General features: G+C 40.1%; 1 protein-coding gene across 1 annotated transcript; it reads left to right on the plus strand.

The window, feature by feature from the left end:
* Positions 1–13: 13 nt before the first annotated feature.
* Positions 14–7,159, plus strand: LOC108378438 (toll-like receptor Tollo). The gene has a single exon (XM_017634735.1). It carries the CDS (start codon positions 600–602, stop codon positions 4,896–4,898), a length of 4,299 nt encoding a protein of 1,432 aa, XP_017490224.1. The 5' UTR covers positions 14–599; the 3' UTR covers positions 4,899–7,159.
* Positions 7,160–14,141: the final 6,982 nt, after the last annotated feature.

Genomic DNA, 14,141 nt, shown 5'->3' on the forward strand with positions numbered 1-14,141 from the left:
AAGAGTATATGTATATATTTACATATATTTGAAGTGCAAACGAAAAAAAGTAAATAAGGAAAGTGCCAGTGCTGAACTAAGCTAATAAGAAAGAAAGATAAACCGAAATAAGCTCTACTCAAAATATATGAAAGGCAAATGTGTTTTGACAAATTTTTGACCAACTCAACGAATTAATTTAAACGTTTACGATTCGGTTTCGTACGCCGCAGACACCACTTGGATTACGGGTTTCCGGTTGCGCGTCTCGCTGAACTTACTGCAAGCAAAAAGTTTACGAACAAACGAAAACAAAAAAATTGAAAAACACAAAATGGTGTAGTGGCACAAAATTGGTACTAAAAAAAATTTAAAACAGCAATAAACGCATAAATTAAAAACAAAAATGCGCAAATTAAAGAAATAACATTTTGCCTAGATCAGCAACACCTTGAAGCGTGTGCGATTTCGTTAGTGAGTGAGTGTGCTTGTGTTTTATGCAATTGTGCAAAATATCAAAAAAGCACAAATCGGCGTATTTATTGAAAAGTTAAAAAAAAATTTACCACTGAAACGACCAAACTAAAATTCCAAAACCAACAAAAAAAAAACACCACGCAATGTCAACGAAAATGACGCTAATCTCCAAGACGATCCTCTCCGTCCTCATATTCGTCATAATACCTGTGCTCGGCGCGGCGCTTAGCAAAACAGTACTCTATCAGGCGCCCGACGAGTGCCGCTGGTCCGGCACCAGCGAGGTGGACATCACGCTCGTCTGTCACCTGCGCACCATCAACTCCGAGCTGGAGAACACCAACTTCAGCGTCATACAGCCGCAGAATACGATACGCTTGCGGCTAGAGTGCAACGATGCACTCTTCTTCCAGAGCAGCCTCAGCCCGGACTCGTTCCGCTCGTTGGTGGAGCTGCGCGCACTCACCATCGAATACTGTAAGCTAGGCAACATCACAGAGGGCTCGTTCCGTGGTCTGCAGGATTTGCGTAATCTAACGATACGCACGCACAACGGTGACTGGTCCACCATGTCGCTGGACATTGCCAGCAGCAGCTTTAGTGAATTTCGTCAACTAGATCGCTTAGATTTGAGCTTAAATAATATTTGGCTCATATCAGATGGCATGGTGTGTCCACTGAAGGTGCTGACGCATCTGAATATCTCACACAACGAGATACAGGATATTGGAAATTTTCATTTTAGTGCCTCGCTTAGTACGCGCAAGTCGCGCATATGCGGCTCATCGCTGACACATCTCGATCTGAGCGCCAATAAGATTGCCAACCTGCCATCGGCGATCTTTTCTGGCTTGGGTCGGTTGAGCAACCTGAATTTGGCGCGCAACAGCATGAATTTTATTGCAGATCGCGCATTCGAGGGACTGGTATCACTTTCCGTTGTTGACCTCTCCGGCAATCGTTTGACTTCACTGCCACCTGAGCTCTTCGCCGAAGCCAAGTATGTGAAGGAGATCTATCTGAAGAATAACAGTATTAATGTGCTTGCGCCAGGTTTATTTAGCGATCTGGCCGATTTGCTGGTGTTGGATATGTCGGCGAACGAGCTGAATTCACAGTGGGTAAACGCTGCCACCTTTGTCGGCTTGAAGCGGTTGGTGCTGCTTGATTTGTCTGCAAATAAGATAAGCAAACTGGAAGCCAGCATTTTCCGTTCACTTAGTTCGCTACAGATACTCAAGTTAGAGGAGAACTACATTGATCACATACCGGACGGTGCATTCGCCGATCTGGCCAACTTACACACGCTAATTCTTTCGAACAATCGCATTTCCACTATCGGCCCGCACACGCTGCGTGGCCTCTACGGCATACTTGTCCTCAGTCTCGACTACAATCGCATCGCCAAGATAGACACGCAAGCGCTGCGCAATTGCTCTAGCATACAGGATTTGCATTTGAATGGCAATAAGCTGCAGACCATACCGGACGCACTTAGCGCTGTGCCGCTCCTGAAGACATTGGACATTGGCGAGAATTTAATTACGAACATTGAAAATACCAGCGTTTCGGCGATGAGCAACTTGTACGGCTTGCGACTGACCGAAAATGCCATTGAGTACATACGGCGCGGCGTGTTCGATCGCATGACATCGCTGCAGATACTGAATTTGTCCGGCAACAAAATCAAAAGCATCGAAGGCGGTGCACTGCATCGCAACACACAGCTGCAGGCCATACGGCTGGATGGCAACCATCTGAAAAGCATCGATGGCTTGTTCACTGAGTTGCCAAATTTGGTGTGGCTTAACATTTCGGATAATCGTCTGGAGAAGTTCGACTACTCGCACATACCGACCGGTTTACAATGGCTGGATGTGCGTGCCAACCGCATCACGCAGCTAGGAAACTACTTCGAAATCGAAAATGAACTGAGCCTGAGCACCTTTGATGCCAGTTCGAATATGCTTAGTGAGATCACAGCCAGCTCAATACCGAATAGCGTGGAAGTGTTGTACTTGAACGATAACATGATCAGCAAAATACAACCGTACACGTTCTTCAAGAAACCCAATCTGACGCGCGTCGACCTCATACGCAATCGGCTCACGACGCTGGAGCCAAATGCTCTGCGGCTCTCGCCCATACCCGACGACAAGGACATACCCGAGTTCTACATTGGCCACAATCCATTCCAGTGTGACTGCAATCTAGATTGGCTGCAGAAGGTCAACACCGAGTCACGCACGCAACCGCAACTCATGGATCTCGATCAGATCTACTGCAAGTTGTCGTATGCGCGCGGTAAGACGCACGTGCCGCTCATCGAGGCCAAGTCAAATGAGTTCCTCTGCAAATACGAGGCGCACTGTTTTGCGCTATGCCACTGTTGTGACTTCTATGCATGCGACTGCAAAATGGAGTGCCCGGATCGCTGCGCTTGCTACCACGACCAATCGTGGACATCGAATGTCGTCGACTGCTCGCGTTCCGCCTACGACCGCACACTGCCATCGCATATACCAATGGATGCGACACAGCTCTACTTGGACGGCAACAACTTCCGCGAACTCTCAAGCCACGCATTTATTGGACGCAAACGGCTTAAGGTGCTGCATCTAAATCACTCGCGTATCGAAATTGTGCACAATCGCACCTTCTACGGCTTGCTAGAACTCGAAGTGCTGCAGTTGAACCACAATAACCTGCGCCAGCTGAATGGTAATGAGTTCCAAGGACTGGATAATTTGCAGGAATTGTACTTGCAGCACAATGCCATAGCCAGCATTGACACGCTCACCTTCACCCACCTCTATCACCTGAAGATTTTGCGTCTCGATCACAACGCTATCACAGAGTTTGCCGTTTGGAATTTTCTGCCTTCCTATCTGAATGAGCTGCGCCTAGCAGGTAATCCTTGGTCTTGCAATTGTGACTTTATCGACAAGCTGCGAGATTACGTTAACCGACACGAGGCAGTGCAGGATAAGGTGAAGCTGCGTTGCTCACTACTTACCGGCAATAATGGTACTTTGGCTGGCAGTAATAACAGCGCTCTGCTGGCGCAGCAGCCTGGCCCCGAGCAGCTAGCTATCTATCTCAGCGGCGATCCACTGCTGGATGCACAAACCCACTTCGTCGCTTGTAATGGTGGCCTGCAGGCACCACAGCAGCAATCGCCGCTCGGCGCTGGACAGTACAACGGTGGTATCGGTCATGGCGCAGACCCCAACGACAACGTGATCATCAACGGCAACATGACATCCACGAAAATGATACTCTCGCAGCCGCCTATGCACGAGTATGTACCCATACTTGTAGCCATACTGACCAGCTTTGTCTTCGTGATCATTTGCACGCTGCTCGTGTTCATCTTTCGCCAAGAAATGCGCGTCTGGTGTCACTCACGCTTCGGCATACGGCTCTTCTGCAATGCCAATCGCGATATCGATAAGAACGAACGGGAAAAACTCTTTGACGCCTTCATCTCGTACAGCTCCAAAGACGAGGCATTTGTTTGTGAAGATCTTGCGCCCATGCTAGAACAGGGCGACACGCGTTACAAGCTATGTCTACATCATCGCGACTTTCCGGTGGGCGGCTACATGGCCGATGCCATCGTACAAGCAATAGACACCTCACGACGTACCATTATGGTGCTTTCGGAGAATTTCATCAAGTCAGAGTGGTGCCGTTTCGAGTTCAAATCGGCGCATCAGTCTGTGCTGCGTGATCGACGGCGACGTCTCATCCTAATCGTGCTTGGCGAAGTGCCACAAAAGGACATCGATCCTGAGCTGCGTCTCTATCTGAAAACCAATACATACCTACAGTGGGGCGACAAACTGTTCTGGGAAAAGCTGCGTTTCGCGCTGCCCGATGTGCCCAACAATCAACGGCGCATGCGCAACGCAGGTGGTGGTGTCGCTGGCTGCACCGGCGTAGGCGTACATATGCCCATCGCCCAGCTGCCACCCACACATCATCACCACCAGCATCATATGCTCTCGGCAGGTGGCAGTAGTGGCGTTGGCAGCAACATTGGCGCCGGCAGCCATCACCTGCATCACATGCACCCGCAAGCGGCGCTGCAACACCATCAGCTGCAGCACGCCAGCTTTCGCTCACAAATGCATCACAACATCAACGGCAGCCGGCAGAATCACAATCGAAACAACTCGGCTGCCGCGGCGGCACAGCAACAACATCAACAGCAGCAAGCGGCAATGCTAATGGGTGCGCCAGGACAGTGCGCGCAATTGCCACAGCAGACGCAGCAGCTACTGCCCACAGCGCCGGGAGTGGGCGCGCAACCCAGTAGCATACAACAGCAACAGCTGCCGCCACCGCCGTGCCCCAGTCCGCGCAGCATTACGACGCAGTCATCGGCGACGGGTGGTAGCTCACAGAGTTCCGGTCGTACAATGGGCGTGCACATCTAAGATGGGCCACAGCAAAGGGATGCGGTCTACCGCACGTGTAGTGTGTATGTGTGTGTCATGTAGGTGTACATATGAATGTATGTATGTGTTAAACGCCGGGTAGCACAGGCGATGATGAGTGCCAGGTAACGAGTAGGAGTTGAGTGGCAATAAGTGCTGAAAAGGCTGTAAGAAAAAGCTGCAAATTTTAAGTGTTTAGCAAAAGTGTGGTCATGTGCTAGAGAGGCTTCCGCGAGAGAAAGGCAATGTAGAGTCATTGAAATTTAACCAAATCTTTTGATAATCGTCACCGTCACAGTAGGCTACCAACTCCCAAAAAAGGAGCTGCTGATGCAAATTCTATATAGACTTTGTATTACTTTCAAGATTTCTGATTGAATCGCTAATGATACATCAAACTTAGCTTTAGGTTGGCTCATAGCTTTTAATTTAAATAAAAAATGCTATGGTCATAGGTTCTTAGCATTCACTTTGCACACACACACATACAATGCTCTAACATGATGTGTGCAACATTTGCCTTTCACATTTTGAATTTTCGATCAGCGATTTGCAAACATTTCCCAAATTCAGGTCAAACAAATCGGCGCAACAAAAATATCGGCAGCTGAAAGGCAGTACAAAGGCAGCAAAAAATAGGAAAGAAAACAAAGAAGAGCTGATTGCAACACTTGCATTTAAATACATGCATATATACAGATGTATGTACATATATACTCATATGTATGTATGTATACCAAAATCTGCAAATAAATGTAAACGTATCTACATTTGGTCTATTTTGAAAACAAAAAAAAAGTCCCAAAAATCGACATACAATAGTCGAATACGGTTGGCATTGAACATTTACTTCGTGCAACATGACGATTGGCAACATGTTGCCATTACTTTGTGCATTTTGCACTTTTTCGTTGTGTTTCTTAAACATATTTGTTTGTGTGTATTTGTGTGCAGCGTTGCATGCCTATGCGATTGCTCTTTTATTTTTTTTTTATTTTTTTTTTTTAAGAAAGCAGTTAGTCACGTTAAAGTTGTCGCCTGCTTGTTGACTGAATGACCAACGAACCGAACACTGACTGAGCGGCTGACTGATGTTTTATTAGGCTGTAGTTAAGTTCGATTTTAGGGATTGGCTTAATTTGCAAGCTACTTGCAAGCAGTTGAGATTTAGATTTAGATTTTGGGTTACTCGAGCACAGCTAGCAACATTTAAAGCGAGTGCCCGTAGCGGAACCTCTCAGAAAAAAAAGCAAGACGTTTTAGAAAATGAAGAATTCTAAGATCTATTTTGGGAGGATATTTATTTAAATGTATGAATATATCTCACAGATAGTTTTTTTGTGAAACTACCAGCTTCTAAAGGCTTCAAAGTCAATGCAAGTTAATATGTGACGTCATCAAAAAAAAAACAACTCAGATCCTCTACAACATACATAATTAAAAACTGATCCACATTCTTTTTAGCCTTACCTACAAATTCACAGACTCTTATTGCTCTAATTTCGGGTATATTATATAAATTTTCCAATTCCCGCAACAAAAACTATGCTGTCTTATGGATGAAAGGCACAAACTGAAAAAAAATAAACAAAAAGTGTACAGAAAACCGAAACGCACACAAAAATGTGCATATTTTACATGACAACAACAACAAGAGTCGCAACCACTTCACCACAATAATTTTATGTCGGCCATGGCAATGGATCTGTGACTGCGCATGCTGCCGCCACAATCAAGTTGTATCGCATAACCGCGCGCAACCGTACGCTGTCGCCTCGCCGCTGCGGCCGATACGTAATGCGATGATTGGCAATATTGCTGCTGCCCGCTTAGTACTGGCTAGCACTGTTTTTGTTCTTGTTGTTTGCTGATTATTATGCACGTTTTACATTAGCAAGACGAGAGTGTTGTTGCAGTCGTACCTGCTTTAGTTGTTGTTTTAGTTTTATATCAAGTTGTTTTTCTTACTCACTGCCCATTATGAGTTTCCTGTGCGCCATAGTGATACAGAAAATTGATGTTGCATGCAACAATCAGGGGAGAAAAAAACACGAATCCAAAAAGCCAGACGAGAGCAAAACCACTAGACACCGTACAGAAAAGTTCAATGCAAAATTGTGTAAAAAGCAGTAAGAAAAGAAGAAAAAAGAAGGCCAAGAAATTATGTACAAGTAGACGGACGCAAAAACAAAGTGGCCGCTACAAGCAAAAAAAAAAACATGCAGACGAAGTTGGCCGGCTACAGAAAATGGCATAATAAAGACACAACAACAAGAACATCAACACAAAAAAGGTAACAAAACACACACACACACATAAATACAATTGAAAAGGTGGTAACTGCATAGCCTACAGACTTAGTTATGGTGAAGAGGTAGAAGCAGAGAGCCGTACGCGTCAAACAGTCACTTGGCTCGAAAGTGAGCCAGACAGACAAACATGCAGACAGCTGAAGACGAACGACAACCCAAAACAGACGCAGAGTTGATTAGGTAGCAAGAAACGGCCAAATTGATCGCCACATAGCAGTTGGCAGGCAGCAGCATGATCGCCGCGCAGAGTCAAATTCGAACCGGACCGGATTGTGCCAGGCATTGTGATGGAATAGTGTTGAAGATCAGTCAAAGATGAAGGTAGACAAGAAGTGTAGAGTATATGAAAGTTGAAAGAAAACAGTAAACAAATGTATCGTAGCAGGAGACAAAGACTATGAGAAGGCGAAAGTAGGTGCTGCAGATGAACGAGGGGAGACAGAAAGGTAGAAGAAACAAAATTCAAAAAGAACAAGAACAGGCATACATCAAATGCCAACATGAACACGAACCAGCTCGACAAACAGACAGTTGGGCAAACGAACGTGCCAGAGCGCCCAAGAGTGGCTTCAAATAAATATCGATCGTTGTTAACGAAAACGCGCAAAACCTAAGTGACTCACATATATTCGCCATTGGTATAGTCGTTGTATCCCTGCAGTAAAATTTAGAGACAGTCTGGCAAAGCGCTAGTTCCGAATTACATATCGCAGGACTATCTCTGAACTGGTGCAAAACGGCTGCAGAGCGAGACAGTTGAAACTTGCGGTGTAATGTACCTAGCTCAGCGAGAAGACGTCCGACTCAAGCGTCGTTGCTCGCGCGTTCCAATCGCGGTGGAGGCAGTTTTGAGTTTTCAGATTTAATAAATGTAATTCGTTGCGTGCCGCTTACATTTTTTTTTTATAAAATATGCAACAAACATGGAATCTGTAAAAGGAAAGAAAAAAACGGAAAACATTTTCTGATAAAAGAACTGTCCAAACTGGAGCCGGTTAAAAAGTAGTTGCAAAGTAATGCGCTGGGCGACAATTGCCACCGCCAATGGCATCGTCGCGTAAAAGTGGGCAGTTAAAAGCCTTGCTTGGATATTGAGTTCTACGCTAGTTCAGAGCTAGTCAGATTTTCTACAGGGATTGTATGTACAGCAGAACGCGTTGTTCACGAACTGAGTGAGACTGACTGCGCGAGGCACATTGTCGATTGAATTTCGTTCCGTTTATTGCATGAAATAAGAGGGGTATTCACAATGAATTCATTTCTTTGTCACCTTGGTATATTTCGTATATCTTTTTATGCATATGGCAATATAGGAATAAGCTGCTTGCATTTGGCCAAGTTTATTCCTCAGAAGATAAATTTAAATAATAAGTGAGTGGTTCCTTACTCACAAACAGGATAAGAACCTAATAACAAGGAGGAGTTGCTGGTTTCATTAAGCACCATTCTTTGATTTAATTTTTTAAATTCTATAATTCCTCTCTTTGCTGATTGCTGCTGGAAAAATAAAGAGACATACATAGCAGTTACGAAATATGTACCATTTGACAGACCAACAGGAATAAAATGAAAGAGTCCAAGTAACGAATTTGACGTGAATACCCCTATCATTTTATTTTTCCAATTTCTGTTTTTTTTTGGGGTTACGCTCATCTTGGCCGTAAACATGCAAGCGAGACATGAAAAACATGGAAGTAAAGCAACTGCAGGGCATTGAACAAATTAAATAAAAAAGGCGCAATGCGTAGTTCTTCAAACAAACTAAGAAGCAACGGCGAAATTAAGGAAATAAATGTGATCACCAAAAAATTGTTGGGAAAAAGTAGTGAAGAGAAGGGCGAAATTTATTTAGGACATTGAGTATGTCTGGGGAAGGAGTTTTAAGACATGGAAACTGAAAAAGTGAGAGGTTTTTAATAAAAGATAGTCCAATTTTTGGCGGAAAAACTTGACTGAAAGCTTAAAAAAGCCCACGAAAGCTAGAGTTTTCCTACCTTACTTTTTTATGCGTTAAAGTGTGCATTTGCCAAAAAGAATTTTTTTAATTGCTTTATAAATCGAAAGTTCGATGAGAGTGACTTTATTTTCTATGAATAAAACCATAAAAGTATAAAAAAATATCCACATATTTTCACGTTCATATGTGGGTTGAGTGTTTGCTTTGCACTTGCCAACAACAATGTGCAGTTTTGCACATTGAAGTTCTTAACTAATCGCTCAAAACAAATAAATGCTGAACCTTACCATGAAATATCAAACTTCTTCTCCAATAGGTGGTGTAGCACACAAAATTAGCCAACAACAATATTTTTATATTGAAGCTCAAACAAATAAAAGCTTAATCTAAGCATGAAAGCTGTGATTTAACTATTAAAGTCTATTAAAGCTGCAGCCTCATCACAAAAGCTTTGCCATACGATTAAACAGATTTAAAACTCATACATAATAAATAAATAGCCATAAAAAATAAAAATCTCAAATTTCAAATACATTTTTTTGCCGAAAAGTTCTTGCCTTGCGGAAAGCTTTTCATATAATCAAAGGCCTCAAAGCCTGTCTGCTTAATTAAAAGCCGTGGCTTATGCAGCTTTTGGTGACAGCCGCGTGCAGCGAAAGCTCTTAGTGAGAAAAATTTACATGACATCGAAAACTCAGAAATACGAAAATAAGACAAATTGTTTCAAAATAGTAGACATAATTTCCAATTACTGTTTGAATTAGTTCTTTTCCCTTTTTCTCACAAAAGGTATCATTGCCTTTCTCGACAGCCCCATCGCAACACTAGATACTAAAAGCTTCAACGCAGCTCATTACTTTGCACTTAAAGCTGAGCAACAAATTGAAAGCAGTAACTACTTAATAAAAGGGCATCCCACATATTTTTTTTTGTAAATACTACAGCACTCACTCTTATTCGAATTTCACTCATCTAACCATTGCACCATCGGCATAGAAAATGCATTTATTATACACTGCAGATGTAACTAATTTAACTGAGAAATACGATTACCTTATAAGTTTAGTGTATAACAACAAATCATTGTGATATGTATGTAAAGAAGAAATAGATATATCTATGTATATGTATATGTATTTAAACTTTATATTACAATAGAAAAGTGAAGAAACTACGATTACTATTAGATATCTATGTATTTATGTGTGTAAGTAAGAAAAAATCACTTAGCTTTTAAGCCAACCAACATGCTACGTCCTACAATTTAATTTAATTTTAGTAAACAAAAACTAAAACAACAGAAAAAGAAACGCAAATGAAAAACAAAAGCCGGAAAGTGAATGAAAATAAAAACAAAAAATTTAATTTTGTAACAAAAGTCATTAACACTGCTGTAAATAATCGAAGTAATCGAGCATTGAATGTGGAAAACCGTCCGACGCGCCGGTATTTACCTACCTTTTTATGTGCGCTAATGCTTTTTTTTTTTAATTACTGTTACCTTTACTCTCTCAAACTCAAAACTCAAAATTCATAGGCGTACTTAAGCGGCGAAAGTTTTTCTTGCAAACTCGCTTACACATACGCATACATATATATGCAAATGTATGCATTTGTGTGATTATGTGGGTCCTTTGTATGGAAATGCGCTCGCCGAATGCCATATTATGTAATAAAAAAAAATAAATAGACTACAGACTGTGAAGTAGAAAAGTAAGATGTTTAAGTTGCTTTTTACTCAGTTCAAGGCAATAAAGCATAGTAAACGAGACAATAAAGCATTTGTTGTGGGGCTAAGTGGCGGGTTCATATGCGACTGTAAAGCTACCTAAGCTTTGATAAGTGGAAACTGATTTGATCACAAAAAAAAACAAAAAAAACAATCGAAAAATGCAAAAATCCTCCGAAACTAAAGTTAACTGACTGATTACTTTTAGTAAGTGGCACTTAAATATTAATACAAAAAATTATGTTAACTAGCAATTTAAATACAAAATAAGAGCAAAATTTAGTTGCATTTTATGAAAACAAAACAAGTAATTGATCAAACCGTTTTTAAAGACATTGAAGTTGCCACATAACTTGTTGTAAATATGCGTACCTACTTAAATTTAAATACCTCTATTTTCCCCATCCACTCAATTGGAATTGTCTTATTACTTAAAAATACACTCAAGCTAACCTCCATCTCCAATCCTTTATTTAGTTTTGTTTTAATCGTATTTGGTTTTTATTTTGATTTAAGCTTGCAAGTTAACTAGCTTAGTTTAGTCTGGGAAAATAAATGACTATTATTATAATATATTAACTATGCATTATTTTAATTTAAACATATTAGATAAAATCAACAAAACCTAAGTCGTTGAACTTGTTGTTTTATTTTTAGTATATATAAAACCAATTGTATTATAATAAATATAGGCAGTTGTATAATTGTGCAAGAAGAAAAGCGAAAAGACGAAAAATCACATAAAAATATTAAATCAAATAAAACTTTTTTATTAAAAGAGAAAATTATAAAAAACAAAAACTTTGTGTGTTACTATTTATTTGTTGTTGTTTTATCACTATTCCAGGTATAAGGCGAAAAGTTTAAGAAGCAACAGAGCAAGAGGAAATGCAATCTGAAGGATCTATGGGTCGTCTAAAGAGAGCTTTTAAATTGATTCTAAAATAACTTCATTGTCATTTATTACGACTGTGGTGCAGGCACCGAAATTAACCGTTAAATATCTTGATTTTTATTTTGAAATCGTTCCAAAATCGTTATTTTTCAATTTTTATTTCTAGCGTAACGTCATAAAGTACTCGTAAAACTATGCTCCAAAGCAAATTGAGGAAACCGTATAGTGAAAGATACCCATATAAAATATAGAAAAAATACAATTTTTGCTCCCATTTTGATGCACTTTGTTATCTGAACAATTTTTTCTCACGTTTAATACTTTTGTATGGGAATCAGTCATTTTGATTTTGATTTGTTTTATGTTAGAGTGTAAAAAGTATTTTTGTCACCATTTACCGCTCGGCCCCACAAATCACTTATACTCTACAGAAACACTTTTAAGACACAAATTAAAATCGACTATCAACCTTGACGATTAGCATAAATATTATTCAGTCTGGTTAGTCTGACTTAAAATATATTATCAAATAAACAAGGATATCTTTAAGAAAGCAAAAATAGTAAAACCAAATCCCAGAAAAACATGTTACCAGTGCTATCGAGCCCTGACATTAACTATTTACATATATAAAAAAGAAGCAGGGCATGGTGGGCCATATGGCATGCTAAGCGTCATGCCTGACGAGGGTGTCTCTTTAAGTCTCTCTGCAAAATTCAGCGAGCGTGAAGCGATGATTTCCGATGCTAAAATTCAGTTCATACATATGTATGTATTTTACTTACTTTTCATATGGTTCATAGAGCCATATGTATCAGCTAGATTCATCAAAGGCTTTTCTAACTTGAATACTTCTTTACACAACACGACATTTGTTATATGTACATATCTACGAATGTTGCTGCCACTCCTCTTTGACTTTTCAACTATTTCTCAGTTACCATAACTGAATGCATTCGCTACGGTCATCCGCAATACACACATACGTACATAGGTACATATATATGTACATACATTCATTTCTAAATGTGCAACAGTTTGCGCCATACTAACACTAATGAAATGCTTATGTATACCGCAATCGCAATCGCATGCATGGGGCGCATAACCAAATAGTATGTATGTATGTATGTATGTATGCATGTACTTTCCTAAAGAGATTTTTTTGTTTTTATTTTTAGGTGAAACTAAGTTCAAGGAAAATGACTGTTTATCTAAAACAATGCATCAGCATGTGATAAGACGTTAAATGGTTTTCAAACACATACACACACACACACACACAAGTATGCACCGGTCAGCTGGACCCAAAAATGTAAAAGCATTTGAATTTTTTAGTATCTACTACATAGTACATACTTTGCGCCGTTGGAGGTACTTATAATTTATTTTTAATGCATAGAAAATGCTTGCCCAGCAGCCGTTGAAAAAGGGAAAAAGTTAACGTTACAGACATTTTGACAGATTCACCTGTTTGTCGCTTGAGTTGGGTGCTAACAAGGAGCGTGTTTATGAACGTGTATGGGCATTTGTGTTTGTTTTTTTTTGTTTTTTTTTGTCGAGCATTTAATTTGAGTGCATAGTGTCGTATCTGACAAAGTATGCAATATAATTTAAAGTAATTTAAAATGAATCTTGTAAGGTTGCCAGATCCAGAAATTTTAGGGTGTAACTTTTTTTTTTTAATTTTCATTACGTAAAAATTAACTACATACATACATATATCCAAATCTGTCAGTTTAATAGTTTTCCTGCATTGTCATTAGTTAAGGTTTCAATATTGAGTTTTTAATGAAGGAGGAATAACTTAATCTTTGAAATTTTTAAAACAAATAAATGCTTTGGGTGTTTTCTTCTAAAAGTAAATTGTGGTGCTCCATGTTTACAGGAAACCGCACAAAAAACACTAGCTTATGGGAAAAAGGTTTCTTTCCCGCAGCCAAGTCAGCATTCGACATAGATAAGTTTAGATTGTGGAAGCTACTTTAAAAGCTTTTTCACCGAGGGTGGCTGCAAGTTTTCTCCTCGGATTAGGAATGGTTTATCCTATTTACCCAGTTTAAATATGAGTGTGTTGATTGGTGATTTTTACCCTTATTAAATGCTTCAAAGAGAGACTAGGTATAATATCGAAATGCTCGTCACAGTATTTATGCTCGACCAGTGAATTAGGAAGTAAATGTACTGTATAATTCATATTATTTAACCCTAATACGTACTTATTTAAGTATATAGATATTAACTAAAATATTAATCTTATCTTAAAAAGATTCTAAAATATTTCTTTAGTGATTCTGGATTTCGGGTTGTCTCCTTAAAACCTCTTTTCCAATTTAAACACATTCATAAC

The sequence above is a fragment of the Rhagoletis zephyria genome, unplaced genomic scaffold (genome assembly GCF_001687245.7).
Source record: "Rhagoletis zephyria isolate East Lansing unplaced genomic scaffold, Rhagoletis_zephyria_1.1 Rzeph_scaffold_14103, whole genome shotgun sequence".
Classification (NCBI taxonomy): Eukaryota; Metazoa; Arthropoda; class Insecta; order Diptera; family Tephritidae; genus Rhagoletis; species Rhagoletis zephyria.